The sequence below is a fragment of the Ailuropoda melanoleuca genome, chromosome 5 (assembly GCF_002007445.2).
Source record: "Ailuropoda melanoleuca isolate Jingjing chromosome 5, ASM200744v2, whole genome shotgun sequence".
In the NCBI taxonomy this organism is placed as follows: domain Eukaryota; kingdom Metazoa; phylum Chordata; class Mammalia; order Carnivora; family Ursidae; genus Ailuropoda; species Ailuropoda melanoleuca.
The window spans coordinates 74,751,469-74,768,357 of NC_048222.1; the positions used below are offsets into that span (position 1 = coordinate 74,751,469).

The window sequence follows — 16,889 nt, forward strand, 5'->3', positions numbered from 1 at the left end:
TGGGCAAGTCACTCAACCTCCCTGGGTCCAGGTTCCTCAGCAAAAGGAGGTCGTTTGGACCACAGTTTCTACAGTCCCTCTGGTTCGAACATTCTGTGGCTTTATGATTCTAATGTGGAGCAATAGTAAAAAGAAAGTATTTACTTTTTTTTTTTTAAGATTTATTTATTTATTTTAGAGAGAGCAGGAGGAGGGGCAGAGAGAGGTAGAGGGAGAGAGAGAGAATCCTAAGCAGACTCTCTGCTGAGCACAGAGCCCAACTCAGGACTCAATCCCAAGACCCTGAGATCATGACCTGAGCTGAAATCAAGTCGGATGCTTGACTGACTGAGCCACCCAGGCACCCCAAGACAGTATTTACCAGGCTCCCTGGTCACTACTGGCCTGCTTCCATGAACAGTATCAGAATCCAATGATGAAACATTACTCCAAGGAGATGACCCAGGCTGGTGCTGGAACAAGAAGGATTCTGCTTGAAATATGTAACTGTCCAAGTTTGTTTTACTTGACAGAAATAACGACGTAGATATTTCCAGGGCTTTCGTTTAAAAACAGCAACAACAACAACAACAACAACATTTTAAAGTGGCTATGCTAGCTGGTCACTTCCTATCTTTGGACAGCCATGTATTCACCTGTAGAAAAAGAGGGAAAGGGGATGGAAGCTGTGATTTTCAATGCCTCTTCCAGCGCTGTGACTTCAAGGCAGTTTTTTGTCAAGCTAGATAGAGTGGCCTTGAACTAAGTACCAGGTCATCAGGTCAATCTCAGGAACTGGTGTTCACCCTACTATGTCTTCTCAGAACCACTGTGTGTGGGGGCAGTCTGTCTCCCCCAAAACATACTTTTGGCAAGGATGAAATCCTAACTCTTACCAATTATGCGGACCTTGACAGAGTCACTAGATGGTTTGAGCCTAGGCTTCCCCATCTGTAAAACAGGGATAGCTACTTATTTCGCTGAGCATAATACACTCTAGCTCCATCCACCTTGTTGCAAGTGGCAAGATTTCATTCTTTCTTTATGGCTGAGAAATATTCCATCATATATATGTATGTATCATATCTTCTTTATCCATTCACTTGGGCTGTTTCCATAGTTTGGCTATTGTGAACATTGTTGCTATAAACATTGGGGTGGGTGTATCTGCTCGAATTAATATTTTTTTATTCTTTGGGTAAATATCTAGTTGTGCGATTGCTGGATCAGGCTAGTTCTATTTCTAAGTTTTTAAGAAACCTCCATACTGTTTTTCAGAGTGGCTGCACCACTTTGCATTGCCACCAACAGCGCATGAAGGCTACCCTTTCCCTACATCCTCGCTAACACCTGTTGTTTCTTGCGTTGTTGATTTTAGTCATTCTGACCGATATGAGGTGGTATCTCATTGTAGTTTTGATTTGTATTTCCCTGATGATGAGTGATGTTGAGCATCTTTTCATGTGTCTTTTGGCATCTGGATGTCTTCTTTGGAAAAATGTCTATTCATTTCTTCTGCCCCTTATTAACGGGAATATTAGTTTTTTGGGTGTTGAGCTTTGTAAGTTCTTTATATATTTTGGATACTGACCCTTTATCAGATACGTCATTTGCAAATATCTTCTCCCATTCCATAGGTTGCCTTTTAATTTGATTGTTTCCTTCACTGTGAAGAAGGCTTTTATCTCGATGAAATCCGAATAGTTCATTTTTGCTTTTGTTTCCCCTGCCTCAGGAGACGTATCTAGTGACAAGTTGCTTTGGCTGATGTCAAAGATGTCACTGCCTGTGTTCTCTTCTTGGATTTTAATGGTTGAATCACTAAATTGTACATCTGAAACTAATATTACACTGTATGTTAATTAGAATTTAAATAAAGACTTAAAAAAAACAGGGATAGCTACTGGTTAAGTTGTAAACATGTCAAGAGTTGAGCTAAAATGCCTAGGTTTTCAAGTGTTATTTTCCATAATCCTTGGGGGCACAAAGGAAAGGTAACCACGGTGTCGTGAGCACTGTGCGGCTCGCTGACTACCAAACCAGCTACGACTGGTGGTAACCAAGCCACACTACCCGTTACTTCTGCGCTACCACTGTCACTTCTGACACTCACTGCGCCCAGCCGCGCGGGCAGGATTACCCACAGCTCTGCACTCCACGTCACTCATCCCGGCTCAGGCCCCGCCCCTGGCTCAGGCCAGCTCCCGGAGCCGCGCTCCCCCGCCCCCCCCCTCCGGCGTGCGCGCTCCCTGTCCGGGCGGTGACGCGCACGGGCCGGAGCCGGGGTGGCGGTGCAGCTCCCGGAAAGGAACGAAACCTCCAGGAAGCCGGTTCCGTGTTGCCGCCGCCACCGCACTGCGGTGGCCGTGATGCCCTCCGCTCACAGCTTTCCGCTGCCGGAAGCCCCGGCCGCCGAATCGGGCGCTGCCGAGCAGGTGAGGCGGCCTTACCGGCGCTGTGAGGGGAGGGCGGGGAAGCGGCCGGCGGACCTGGGACGGTTGAAGTGTGGGGCCCGGCGGGGCGGCGAGGGCTGCGGACGAACCCCTCTGTCCGGGGAGCACTCCCCGCGCCTGCTGGCGGTCTTCCTGGCGTCCGCGCCGCCCCCGCCGCCCGGGCCGCGCGGCCACATCCGGGCGCCCCGGCGGTCGGCCCCCGTGAGCCCCGGAGGCAGGTGCTGTCCCCCAGCCCCTGGCAGGAGAAACTGGCATGGTGCTGTCGCGCTTGCTTGGGTGACCACGCTGGATTTTCCCTCTCTCACGCGCAGTGTGGGCGGATCTGGCCCTCACTGGGGCGGGACCTAGTCTGGGAGAGGGGATGCTGCGCCTCTTGGCTGCAGCCTTGTCCTAGCACTGGTACTTTCAGCCTCGGTTTTGCTTTGCTCTGCTTTTACTGAGTTTTATGCTTTAGACTGCTCCTTGGAAAAATGGAACTAATTGGGCAATAAAGTGATAGCGAGAGCAGTGTTTTTCAAACTTGAGTGATGCGTGGACACCTTTTAAGGACACAGTTCTCATTCTGTAGAGTATGTCCCAGAACTTACAATGTTAGATGAACACTGGTGTAGAGCATTTTCAGAGAACATTTATCACTATTAGGAAAGAAAAGAGATGCTTTACAGTTCTGGAACTTCAATGCTAGAAGATAAATGAGAAATTATTAAAGAATTCAAAATTAGAGACTCAGATCCCTAGTTTGATTTCACATGGCAGCGGTTACCGTGTCTTGCTTTGCCTAATGAATTTTTTTTCCAGCCTTGGAGGCTAAAATGAATCATATTCCTTGTGTTATCTTGTATTTGATGTTATCTTTTCTTTGTATTAGGTTTATTCAGTTTGACACATTAGCAGGATTTTAGAATGGGGTACTAATTTGCATAAGTGGTTTAATGAGTTCTTTCTCTGTTTACCTTAACATTGATTAATCACTTGTGTCTGTTGAATCTATGGTTTTCATTTGTCCAGGTCTAATAGGAAGGCCTGATCCCAACTCTTGGTCTATAGTCTAGAAAGAAGAGAAAAAAAAGTTGATCTAAGGATTTATATTCTGTACATTTTTATTCAATATGTTTATTTAAAATAAACTACACTTGGGGCGCCTGGCTGGCTCAGTCAGTAGAGCATGCGACTCTTGATCTCGGGGTCACCAGTTTAAGCCCCATGCTGGGCTTGAAACCTACTTAAATAAATAAATTAATTAAAAAAAAACCCAACTACACTTGAATTAAGAGAAGATTCAAAATGTGGTAAAACATTGGAAAGTAAAACAAGTTAAATCTTACCAAAGAAAAATATTGGACCAGTGCTTTGAAAGAAGTGTAATATTGAGAGTAGGACATACTAAGAGAAGTGATATTAGTAAAGGCCAGAGGCAAGAATTAGAAGAGTGTATGTGGGCAACAAGAGACCCACCTCACTACAGGAGAGAGGTGTTACTTGGGGCTGAGGAGAGAAGCTGATAAAATTAGATGGGACCAGTTGATGGATGTTAAGGTTTCAGATGCCACACAAGGAATTTGGTGTTGACCCATAGACTCCAGAATTTTCTTGAGCTGATCATATTTTGAAGGTAGCATTTTACACAGGTATTTCTGAAATGTGGTATTCAGCGTAAAGGCAGAAGGTGGGTGATCTGCCTAGAATCTGCCTTGAGGTACTGATGTCTGCTGTGGTGATTTTAGATGTGTGAACTAACTGATTTAGATGTGTGTTTGAAAAAGACTTGACAGGACCCAATGAATGATATAATATGTAGACACACAGATGAGTAGGATTCAAGGTTAAGAACCAGGTGACCGCAGTCAATAGTGATACCCACTTAGGCCTGGAGAATTTGGAAGGTGGTCTTAGTTTCTGCCAAACGATTGTGACCCCAGATTTGGACTAGACAAGTTGTAGGAACAGGGTGTCAGTAAGCTTACGATGTAGAATTGGAACTTAAGGAAAGTCAGAGTTGCAGATTTCAGAAATTGCAGAGGTGATGCAGGAAGAGTGTGACCAGAAAAAGGTCATTTAAAATAGGGACCAGAATTTTGCAAATGAGTAGGAAGGAGTTTGATTAGGACTGGTTATTGAAAAATAAAAATTTTAACAATAAATATTGAAGAAACTGTAGATCATAAATGCAACTATGTGCATTCTTCTTGAAACAAAGACTGAATTAAGTTATTTTGATGTCTTTCCCCACAACCCAGTGAGGCACGGCATCCAGCACTTCACTTTGGCTTCTCACTCTCCCAAGGCAGTTGTTTCTTTTTCTTTTTTTTTTTAACATTTTATTTTATTTGACAGAAAGAGAGTGCAAGCAGGAGGAATGGCAGAGAGGGAGAAGCAGGCTCCCCGCTGAGTAGGGGGCCTGACTAGGGGCTCAATCCCAGGACGCAGGGATCAGGACCTGAGCCAAAGGCAGATGCTTAATGAGCCACCCAGGCGCCCCCTGACCGTTGTTTCTTTCTTTTTTTTTTTTTTTTAAAGATTTTATTTATTTACTTGACAGAGATAATGACAGCCAGTGAGAGAGGGAACACAAGCAGGGGGAGTGGGAGCGGAAGAAGCAGGCTCATAGCACAGGAGCCTGATGTGGGGCTCGATCCCATAACACCGGGATCACGCCCTGAGCCGAAGGCAGACGCTTAACCGCTGTGCTGACCATTGTTTCTTACAGAGTTCTGCCTAAGTGTTTGTGGGCCCTTTTGATTGTTCAAGGTCCTCTTGTAATCCTGTGATATTTATATCATTCTTTTCTTCATGTCATCTTATCTTTTCTTACGCAGGTCTAGCTCTTCCAGAGTCTCATTTGTCTATGATTTTGTTTGCTTGTGATTTGAGAATTTGCTAATGTCTGTCTCATTGCATGCTGCATTTTTCACCAGAAGAGCCATTTCACTCTGCAACTGATTTATATTGTTTTCACTGTTTTCCTTAGGACTAACAGTGACAAACCGACAGAGACATTGAACCATGACCTTATGGACTTTTTTCCAGTAGAGAATGTTCAGCTAAGGAGGGCCTCCCCACTAGCTGAAATCATGAGTCAGTGTATCTCTCTGGTGGTAGGTCTAACACAATTTAGGTCTGTTAAAAACATGGCAGTTTTATGTAACATTAGAGTTTGCCTTCCTAAACTCTTGTGCCAAGATTCTTAGCCACAAATACAATTGGAGTTTACATTTTGAGATCAGATTACCATATTGCTGACTGCTGGGTAATACTCAGTCATACTTTTGTCCTAAATAAAAGTAATTACTTCAGCAGTTTATAAGCTGTCCTATTTTCCTCTCTCTTTAAGCACAAATTTTGTCATTTACAAAAATATCTATTTATCCTTTTTGTCAAAATCCTCGCTTATCTCAAAAAAAAGTTCTAAGACAAACACCAGATTAAATAACGTTTACCAAGTTAGCTGTGATCATTCTAAACAGTGCAACTTCCTTGAAATGTGTTCTCTTTTCCCTTCTCCCATTGAAAGTGTCCCTCTCACCTCCAAGAATCTTTTCCTGTTCCCTAGCCTCCTCTGTGCTCTTCTCTGAACTGTTATAGCAAGAGTCTGGGTAATTTAACATTGCCTTTCGTTATTTTCTTGATCATTTTATGGGTATTAGAATTTTCTCTGTAACCAGTCTGCACACTCCTTGAAATCTGGAGCCAGGTTTGTTAATCCTCTGTGCCCTTCGTATCCCCTCCAAGTTCGCATCATTGAATCATTAAAGGTCTTTCTTCCCCGTAGGACCTTGACTTTAAGCTGTTAACTAGAATGTTCTTTCTTTCATTCTTAGTTCAGTTGTCATGTAATTATTAATTTTTTAAAATGTTCAGATTCGAATTCCTATGTCATGGTTTTTGAGATAGGCTTTCTTGATATACCCAGAAGAGAATTTGATGCTGGAAACTGGAGATATCAGTTGAAGGAAGCTTGTTAAAAATAGTTGTGTTGTCTCTTCTGCTGAAAAAATTAATATATGCCCTTTAAGAAATAAAGGCAAACCTAGGGAAGAAATCCTAGAATCCGTTGTCTCACTACTTGGCAGTAACCAACCACTGTTAACATTTTGGTTTTTGCCCTTCCATTCCTCTGCTCTACGCGTGATATGTTTTTTTCACTTAATATATCATGGATATCTGTCCATGTCAATAAATACAGATCTGCATCATCACTTTTAATAATCATATCTTGTTCCACCACTGCAGAAATGGTCCATGTGTAATCTACCCCATCCCAAAATGCACATCAGTAACCATTTTATGCTATTACACCCAATACTATCACAAATTTCTTTACACGTATTTTTTTTTTAATTTTATTTATTTAAGAGAGCACACAAGCAGGGGGGAGGGGCAGAGGAGAGGGAGAAGCAGACTCCTGCTGAGGAAGGAGCCCGATTCGGGACTTGATTCCAGGACCCTGGCATCATGACCTGAGCCCAAGGCAGACCCTTAACCAACTGAGCCACCCAGGCCTCCTACACATATTTTAGTGAATTTACCCTATTATCCTAAGGTTGGATTTCTGTGTGATAGAGCACAGGGTAAGCATGTTTAAAATTTTCGTGTATGTTACCCATATGCCCATACCCCAGAAGGTTAGTACCTATTTAGATTCTCCGTGACAGTACTCCCCTTTGTTAGCAAAGTATTGTCAGACTTTAATATCCACCAATCTGATAGTGGCAAAGTCTTGTTTTTCTTTATATTTCTCTAAATAAAAATGAAGTTATATCAGCCATTTGTATTTCTAATTTGGTTAATTTCCAATTACCCTTGCTCATTTTTCTATTTCAGTGTTTCTCTTATTTATTGAGAAGAACCTTTTATATGTCAGGGATATTTACCTTTTGTTGTATATGTTTCAAGTAATTTTCCCAAGCCTTGTGTATTTGGGAAGGGATTTTTTTTTAAACGCTCAGAAGTCTTAAACTCATATGGTCTGTTTTCTTGCACTTATGGATTGAGACATGATGTCAGTTGTAGAAAAGTCTTACTCATTCTGAGTTGGGTACATTTTCATCTTACATTTTTGTGCATATTTTTAACATTTAAATTTTTGAACCATTGGAATTGTCATAAAAGTTGTGATGTAGTAATTGTACCATATTTGAATGCTAAAAGATAGCTACTTTATAAAAACATATTAAAATTCATTTAAACATCTCAGTAATTGACATTTTTTTCTTTTTTGTGTAAACTTTTAAATCACAAATATTGTTTGTCCCAAGTTTTGGGTACATGGTATGATACAAATATCATATTGAAACCTGAACGAATTAAAGTGATTTCCCCTTTTGTCAAGTAGGCATTATTAATACTTTTTACTGTAATATCTGTTTGCGCGTGTGTGTTTGTGTGTTTTATCCCCTCTACTGCATTATAAATTATTTCAGGGCTGGGTCCATACTTGATTTATCTTTACTTCTCCCATTCCCAGCCATCCATGAAGCAGACAATACTTGTGTGACAGGCTCTGGTCATTGCGGAAACAGAGGAGGCTGCCCCTGCCAATGAGAGGCTTCCCATGTAATGAGAAAGTCAACCACAAGTATAATACAATAGCCCACTGATGTGATGAGCAAATGCTCTGGGGATGTGAGGACTAGGGACGCTTTCACAGAGGAATCAGGCCTGACTTGTGTCACGGGGAATACATAGGAGCACCAACAGATGGACCCGAAAGAGAGAGGCATCCTAAAAAGGCGGAGGAATGTGGGGCATTTCAGTGACTTGCTGCTTGTGTTTAGTATGGCTAAAGCAGAGGGTACATATCTGTCTAGTCTGTTGGGATAGGACTAGAAAGACAGGGATGAGATCAGTGCTGTCTAATGCAGAAGCTCCATGTGCCTGTTGAGCACTTGAAATGTGGCTAGTGCAACTGAGGAACTGCATTTTTCGTTTTAATTACTTTAAATAGACACACATGGCAATGGCTACCCTATTGAACAGCATAAGACTAGGCCATGAGAGCCCTCCTTTACCATCCTAAGGAGTTAGGACTTCTTCCTGAGTGGGAGAGAAAAGCAGGGAGGTGGGGAAAAAATGGGGTGCCTGGGTGGCTCACTTGGTTAAGCATCTGACTCTTGATTTCGGCTCAAGTCATGATCTCGGTTGTGGGATCGAGCCCCGCGTCAGACTCAATGCTCAGTGCAGAGTCTGCTTGTCTTTCTCCCTCTGCCCCTCCCCCTGTTCATGCTCTCTCTCTCTTTCAAATAAATAAATAAAATCTTAAAAAAAGAAAGAAAGAAAAATTGGTTGGTGGGGAGGTGTCAGGATAACCAGTTGTTTTGCACAGATCACTCTAGTGTGTAAGTTCATAACCTTTTTCGGTCCCAGTTGACTTTTTGCCAGGCACTTTCCTAGGGTTTTTCGGTACTGGGAACACAGCAGTCAACCAAGCTGACAGAAATCTGGCCCCTTGTGGGGCTTGATACATGAGCAAGAGAAATGCAAATACACACACACAGCATGTTAGAGGACAAGGATAAGAGTGTGGGTTCTCATGCTGAAATCTCAGCTTTTTTGTATACGATCATCTTCTGTTAGCTGTGTGACCTTAGGCAAGTTACTTAGCCTTTCTGCCTCTCCTGTAAAATGTTACACAAATAGTACCTACCTTGTGGGTCATTAAGAAGAATAAATTAATATTTGTAAGTAAGCAGCACCTGGTACATGATAAGCTCTATATAACTATTTCATAAATAAGTAAAAGCTAAGGGAAAAAATAAAAGAGATGGGTGGAGAGGACAGCTTGATAGCTAGATTGGGTGGCCAGGGAAGGCCTCCCTGGGAAGGTGACACTGAGTGAAGACCTGGGGGGAGGGAGAAGGTGAGTTGCCCAGATGATTTCTAAGCAGAGGGAGCAGCACGTTCAGAGGCCTGGACACCAGACAGCACCCGGCATGTTTGAAGACAGCCGGGATGCCAGTATGGCTGGTATGGAGTGAAAAGGGAGAGCAGACAATGAAATCAGAGCAGTGACAGGTGGCGACGTCCCGTGGACACAGATGTCAGAGTAAAGCCTTCAGCACTTACTCTGAGTGTGATAGGAGGCACTGGAGGATATCAAGTACGAGAGTAACAGGATCACGGGCCTGTGCAGGGACAGGGTGAATGTCAACTTCAGCTAAGGAATCTGTGCCTAAACGTCTTGGATGAAGAATTGGAGAGCCACTGGGTTGACACTGCAGGTAGGAGGCTAACTTGTTAGGCTGCTGTTCTGATAGACTGGGCAAGAGATGAGAAAATGAACAGATTTTAGATTAAGTGAGATTAAAAAAATGGAGGGAGGAATCTGTAAGAAACTGGCTGTGCTTCAAGGTGAAGGAGAACAGGGGGTCGGGCCTGACTCCCTCGTTTCTGGTTTGAGCAGCTTGGAGGAATTGAGACTGAGGCTGCAGGGTGAGGCAGGTTAAGGGAGAAGGGAGGGAGGAATGCAGTACAAGCGTGGGTTTTAGAACTGTTTTTCATGGGCCCGTGCAGTGTTTGAAGCTGGAGGTATCCGTAGGTGCTTGAAGATCTCTGTATCCGTTGCTCGGAAGAGAAGCTGGGGATGGAGAAAGAAGTTTTTGAGCGATCTACTGACTGACGCTGTCAATGAGGTTGAGCAGGAGCAGAGATCAGAGCTGGGGGAGAACGGAGCCAAGCCAGGCAGAAGCCCAGGGCACGGCGGAGCAGCCAGGCCTTTAGAAGAAGACCTGGGGGCGTCCTGAGAAGGAGCTGCTCAAGAGCTAGGAAGCCGGAGGGGGAGGGACGGCTGTCTTGAGAGGCCTGGTAAAGCCACAGAACCAAAGAAGATGGATGGATCCAGTAGGTCAGAAGGATGCCGTGGCTGTCAGCCCGGCTGGCCTTTGTTTTCCCTGTAAGTTGAGGCTTGGGGGCTGGAGGAGCACGAGGCAGCGGCGGCAGAAGCACTGGAAGGGACCAAGAGCACGGCGCCTTGTGTGCCGCTTTGTGCGTAAGCTGACCTCTCTCTTCTGTGAGTCCGTACTTCAGATTCCAGTCAGTGAATCATTCTGCCTCCCGCCTACCCCCACCCCGAATCTTCCTTAATTTCTACCTATTTGATGAGCTGGTATTTTGGGGTCACTGATTGGCTTTTCGGTAGAGAGCGCTAACTAGTGCCAGACTGTTACCATCTCTTGAAGTAGGCCTACATCTCTGACAGCCTGAAACTGACGTAGAAGCAGGGTGCTCAGAATAAGCCCTCTCACGGCTTCAGTGCAAGGTGTGTGTGGTTGGTAAAAGAACACAGATGTCGTCTTGGCTTGTGCCATCTTTGTGACTTTTCTCACTTTCTGGAACAGGACGTCTCTAACTCCAGGAGGACCCCATTATTTCTGTAAAGGTTGTGTGAGGACTGACTCCTAGAACATTGCCTGATCTCTCGCCCGTCAGCATGGGGAGGTGAGTGATGGTGTCTCATCACCAGCACTTGTAAAACCCAAGGTTCTGGTGCCACAGCAACAGATCTTGAAAGGAAAAAAAATTCCAAAATTCCAAGTGAAAAGTGTTCAGAGTGATGCTCCACTTCTGTTTCATGCCTTTGTTCTTGCAGGCCTCGCTGGGGCACCTGTTACAGAAGGTGGTCATGCCAGGTGGATTCTGCAGGGGTTGGCGTAGCTTACTGGGAAGGACAGGGGTGTTGGAATCTGTGAGGGCTGGTATTAAGCACAGGGTAACTGTCTGGAAGCCTCGGAGGAGTGGCAGGGGATGACACATTCTGTGGAGTGGCCCAAAGACCCACATGGAGACTAGATACTGCAGGTGGAAAACTGCATTGGGTTAGCAGCATATCTCCCCCTTCTGTGAGGTATTTTAGTCCAGGAAGCACTCCTTAAAGGGAAGAGTGTAGAAATTAACCACAAAACAATAACACTTATTCTAAAAGTAGCAAGTTGTTTTAAGCCTAATAATAATCTCTTATTCCTAACATAAATGGAGAAGGAAAGAGTTTATTTGCAAAAATGTCTCAGAAATAATTCTAAAAACACAGGACATACAAAACTCATTTATTGACTTTATTATGGAGATGTTGTTAAAGATACTGCTTTTCTCCCATCTTCTCACTCATCAGGGAGTTATTTGCCTCCTCCTCCTGAGCTGTTCATGTTTCTAATCTAATGGGCAAGGTTTTGGGCTCTAGGCCACCTTTACAAGCCTGTCTTATTACATGTATTTCTTTGTACGGAGTTGTTTTTTGGCCTCATCATCCTTAAACTGAGTTCATTACACATTATATATTTATCGTATCGAACTTACTCTTGTCTCTAATTTTTTTTTTTTTTGGAACAAAGCAAATAGTAATCTACATAATATTGTCAAGACGGGCGAAAAAATACAGAAGTGTCGTAACCATCAGGGTGTAATTCTCATTCATATTGTTTTATAATAATGAGTAAAACAGCAGATTAGCACTAGGAAAGATGCTGGCATACAGCTACCTCCCAGCAGGGGAATGGGGGTGGCTTTAGTCAAATGTCTTAACCTTCAGATCAGTTTAGGTGAGGAGAGGCCTCTTTGGAGCAGATTTGCTTTAAAATCAGTTTTTCTGGAATTTTAGGATCGGCATCTCCTGTCTTTTTCCTGCTTCCTGGCATTTTAGCATCTCTCCAGTGGGGTGTCCTCGAATTCTGAATACCAGTTTACGCCAGATTATGGTCATTAGCATCCTGGCTGCTGCTGTTTCGCTTTTATACTTTTCTGTTGTTATAATCCGAAATAAGTATGGGCGGCTATCCAGAGACAAAAAGTTTCAAAGGTAAGAGAAAAAAAACACTTCTTTTCTAGATGGGATGCTTCATTTCACAGCTTCAAGACTTTGGGAAGTAGGTTGGAATTGAAGGAGCGTGTGGCTATAGGAAACAGAATCTGTACTGAATACAGCATGGCAGGAAAAGTTCAACTGTTGGAAACTGTTTAATCATTAACCATCAAATCCACATCGTAAGAGTATTTAAACATAAGCTTCTTCTGTGATATCTTTTAAGCTGATTTTTCAGTTAATGTCAATAGTTTGGGAATAGTTTTGCTTCTCACAACTTGTTTGAACTTCTTAAAAGGAGTAATGACTGTGAATCTGATTTAGATTATCTTTATCACTATCGCTAGTTTTTGGTTTTTTTTTTTTTTTTTGACTCTCTAATCGTTTGGCAGTTGTAAAAATGCCATTGTGAATCAGCTCAGAATTCACGGACTTGGTGTTTATTGCATTTGCTCTGTTAAGGTTCAGGATGATAGTCTCTGTGTCAGTAAAAGCATGTGTTCATTTTTCCGAACAAGGTACTTGGCCCGAGTTACTGACATTGAAGCTACAGACACCAATAACCCCAATGTGAACTACGGTATCGTGGTGGACTGTGGTAGCAGTGGATCTCGAATATTCGTCTATTGCTGGCCAAGGCACAACGGCAATCCTCATGATCTGTTGGATATCAGACAAATGAGGGATAAAAACCGAAAGCCAGTGGTTATGAAAATAAAACCCGGTACGTAAAAGATAAATATCTGATTGGTAACCAGGTTCTGTCCTTTATTCTCTGTGAGGTCTTTTATGTTCTTCACTCCTCTCCCCGAAATCATCGTTCAGAGCTCACACGGGGACCTGATTGTTTCAGTTTCTTTCCCCTCTTTTGTCTATCCCACATGAGGTGACTAACTCCTTGATAAAATACCCAAACCATGTCTTTCTTGTGTCTCCCGCAGCATTTATCACAGTGCCTTACTCATGTGTCTGCTCAAGTGTTTGCTAGTTGACATTAAGTATGGAGGGATTTTTTTTTCCTATTTGGTAGCCATTGGTCTCTATCCCTGAAAACAGAGTAATTTTAGATAACTCATGGATATCTGTACCCTAATACATTGGCATATATTTCTCTTTTTTCCCCTCATTTTTGAAAAGTGACCCAATATATTTCTTTTTTTTTCTTTAAGATTTTATTTATTTATTTGAGAGAGAGAGCACGTGCGCACACACGTGTGCGGGTGGAGGGGCAGAGGGAGAGAGAGAATCTCAAGCAGACTTTGCTGAGTGCAGAGGGAGCCCTGAGATCATGACCTGAACCCAAAACAAGAGTCATATGCTTAACTGACTGATCCACCTGGGTGCCTCCCCCAATATATTTCTAATCGTCTAGATTATTTAATAAGAGTGACTATAGAACTTTGAAGAACTGATGTTATAATGTCCAGTTTTTAAAGATATCTCAGTTTCTAAGTCAGTGTGTTATGTAAAAATTGGGATTTGCTTTCTCCATTAAACAATTTAAATCAGTCGTTCTCAACCTTTTTCCGTATGTACACCATTTCCATGGGGATTGCCCTTCTGTCAGAACTATTAGGAATGGAAGATGTCCAGGAGTACCTTGCAATAGGCAGTTTATGTCTTGATAGTTGATAATTGCTGACCTAAACAGTGGACCACGGGGTGCCTGGCTGGCTCAGTTGGAAGAACATGTGACTCTTGATCTGAGGATCATGCATTAGAGTCCCATGTTGGATGTAGAGATTACTAAAACAATAAAATAAAGAAAAAAATAAGACAGTGGACCACAGATCTTAATTGAGATTCAGCACTTTTATTTCATCTTGCTAGTGTGTTAAATAGTAAAATATTAAACCCAAATAATCCAAGGAATTTATCTTGTAAAATATTAGAGAATGTTGATAAAAAAATAATTAGCTTAGCTTATTTTCTCCTTTTTCAAATATGAAAATGTAAAGGAGGTTCAGTTTTAATGATAAAATACCTTTCCTCATAAAATGGTTCCTAATGACATAGACTGTGGGCTCTTTGAGTCCTCCCCATTCTTCATTGAATAATTTAGGCCCCACTTCCTTCTTCAGTCAGCCCTTAACAAGTTGATTATTCTTTGATGTTTGGGCAGCTGGGCACCAGCATATTGCTCAGAAAATCCAAGACCTCTACCTCATTTCTTAGGTTAAAGAGAGGGAACTTAATCTCAGTCTCTCATATAAGCATTATTTTGATAACAAAGTACATTTCCATGAACAAAGATCATCTTTTTTTAATAAGTCTTAATGAATGACTATGAATTTTTAGTTTTCTGTTATCCCATTCCTTAAATTTTTTTTTAAAAAGATTTTATTCATTTATTTGACAGAGACAGCCCACAAGAGAGGGAACACAAGCAGGGGGAGTGGGAGAGGAAGAAGCAGGCTCATAGCGGAGGAGCCTGATGTGGGGCTGGATCCCAGAACGCCGGGATCACGCCCTGAGCTGAAGGCAGATGCTTAACGACTGTGCCATTTAGGCGCCCCCCCATTCCTTAAATTTTGATGTACTCCTAAGGTAGAAACATTTTCAGGGTTAAAGTAACGTTGATCAAATAAAAAATTCACCAGAAGATTGAAAAATAAAGCTCTGTAAAGCACACTGCATTTCATCTAGCTTTACATACCAGGTTCCATCAGTGATTAAACTGCTCACATGAAATAAGATAAAATCTTTCATGCCTTGGAGTTGTCCTTTGGGACATCATCCTAGGCTTAACATGGTTCTTTCTGATGCTACAGAAAGTGTTTGAAGTAGAAATTCAAGTACCTTTTTATGGCACTTCTCGGTCCTGAAGCAGGGACTCTCATGTACAGCATTTCAGCAAAGTTCTAGAAATTTTCTTACTTAATAGATTCTGGGTAGGTTGGGGCTTGGTGTCTGTCGAAGCAGCATTGTACGTGGAGTTAAAAAAAAAAAATCTGGCTTTTGGTCTGTTCTTTGCTGATTGCTCTGACAAATCACTTAATCTTTCCGGATCCACAGTTTCCTAATCTGTGAAATGAGAAATTTTTGGACTAAAATTTGAAGCCAGGAAGATACCCTTTGCATAGGGAGTGGTCGAGGGATCGCCAAGACTGGAGGGTAGGATGTGCTGCATCAGGCTGCCAGAAGGGATGAGGAGAAATGAAATAATGTGATAGGAACCAGGGAGAGGTGATCCATGACACCCAGAACACACATTGGGAGAGGGAGAGGGGTTTTATCCAGAATCCTGGCTTGGGCTGCTGGGTGGCTAATGATCGTGGTCACTGGAGTCGGTAACAAGCAGTAAGAGTAGATTCGTAGTGGAAGTTGAGTTCAGGTTTGTATATGTATATATGTTGAGTTTGGGGGTCTGTGAGGAAAATCACCTGGCCGTGTCTAGGGGACAGTTCCCTCATACTGATCTGGAGGTTGGGAACGTAATCTGGTGGCTGCTGGTGAGATTTGCAGATTAGAGACACAGAGATGGTGGTGGTAGCCAAAGGAGTGAGTGAGCTTGCCTGAACAAAGTGGGAACATGTTCTGGCGGGCAGGTGTGTGAGCTCACGTGCTGTCGATCCCAGACTCTGACACATAGTAGTTGCACAATTGGGCCTCAGTATTTTGGAAACTGAGAAGAGAACGTAAGACTGAACATTTGGTACCACCAGCACATAAGGAAGAGAGACTGTGGAAGTTGTCGCTAGAGGGCTAGGGAAAAACTAGGAGAGTGTGGTGTATAGCCAGAATTTCTCTCAAATGAGCTACGCTGAAGAAACATAACTTAATAGTTAACTATCAGCTTGTTAACAGAAGTGTCCTTTTTTTCTGTAGGCATTTCAGAATTTGCTACCTCTCCAGAGAAAGTCAGCGATTACATTTCCCCACTCTTGAACTTTGCTGCAGAGCATGTCCCACGGGCAAAACACAAAGAGACGCCTCTCTACATTCTCTGCACAGCTGGAATGAGAATCCTTCCTGAAAGGTGATCTTCCGCTTGGGGCTGGGGCAGGCCAGGCCGGGGGCTTGTCCATGGTGGTGGCGGTGGTGGTGGTGGTGGTGTTGTATTCCCCCCGCACCCCCTCCTCCCCTTTGCCTTCTCTTCCTCCTCTTCCATTACCATCACCAAAAGGAAGACAGTAAAAATTCTTTATTCAAATTTGGAATAGTACCAGAACTATTCCCTTAGCCAGAACTCACCAAAAATCTTTTCATGTTATTTGTTTATTACTTTAAATAGTAAACTATAACATAAACAGTAAACTATAACCTATAAAGTGGTCATAAAAAACCCTGATTTTCTATGTTATTAATTTAAGGATTGCAGTTGTAGTTTTACATCTGGGAATCACGGAATTCACACAACTCATGAAATTCCTTCCTTAGATAGTTTTATTCAGTGAATTACTTTGGCTTTAAAGTTTACTGTTTTCATACAGGATATACCAGAGCCATAGTTTTTGTTTTGTTTTGTTTTGCTTTTTTCTCTTTTTAAAACAGAAAAATTTAGGTTCCATTTTGATGTGTCAATTTTGGGGTTGTCTTCCAGCCAGCAGAAAGCCATCCTGGAGGACCTCCTGACTGATATCCCTGTACACTTTGACTTTCTGTTTTCTGACTCTCATGCAGAAGTCATTTCAGGGAAACAAGAAGGTTGGTATATTGGTCTTCAA

The 16,889-nt window shown here is 42.7% G+C and overlaps 1 protein-coding gene across 3 annotated transcripts in view; it reads left to right on the plus strand.

Moving 5' to 3' along the window:
- The first annotated feature begins 2,229 nt into the window (after positions 1–2,229).
- The window catches only part of ENTPD4 (ectonucleoside triphosphate diphosphohydrolase 4), a 36,481-nt gene continuing 21,821 nt past the window's right edge, over positions 2,230–16,889 (plus strand). For 2 of the 3 annotated variants that reach the window (XM_011219142.3, XM_002914787.4), the window contains exons 1-6: positions 2,230–2,414; positions 10,766–10,865; positions 12,022–12,219; positions 12,741–12,946; positions 16,051–16,201; positions 16,766–16,869. In XM_011219142.3, coding sequence (XP_011217444.1) covers positions 10,858–10,865; positions 12,022–12,219; positions 12,741–12,946; positions 16,051–16,201; positions 16,766–16,869 — 667 coding nt within the window. In that variant the 5' untranslated portion in view covers positions 2,230–2,414; positions 10,766–10,857. The remainder of the gene's footprint in view (positions 2,415–10,765; positions 10,866–12,021; positions 12,220–12,740; positions 12,947–16,050; positions 16,202–16,765; positions 16,870–16,889) is intronic. The other variant, XM_034661258.1, reaches the window with a different exon arrangement.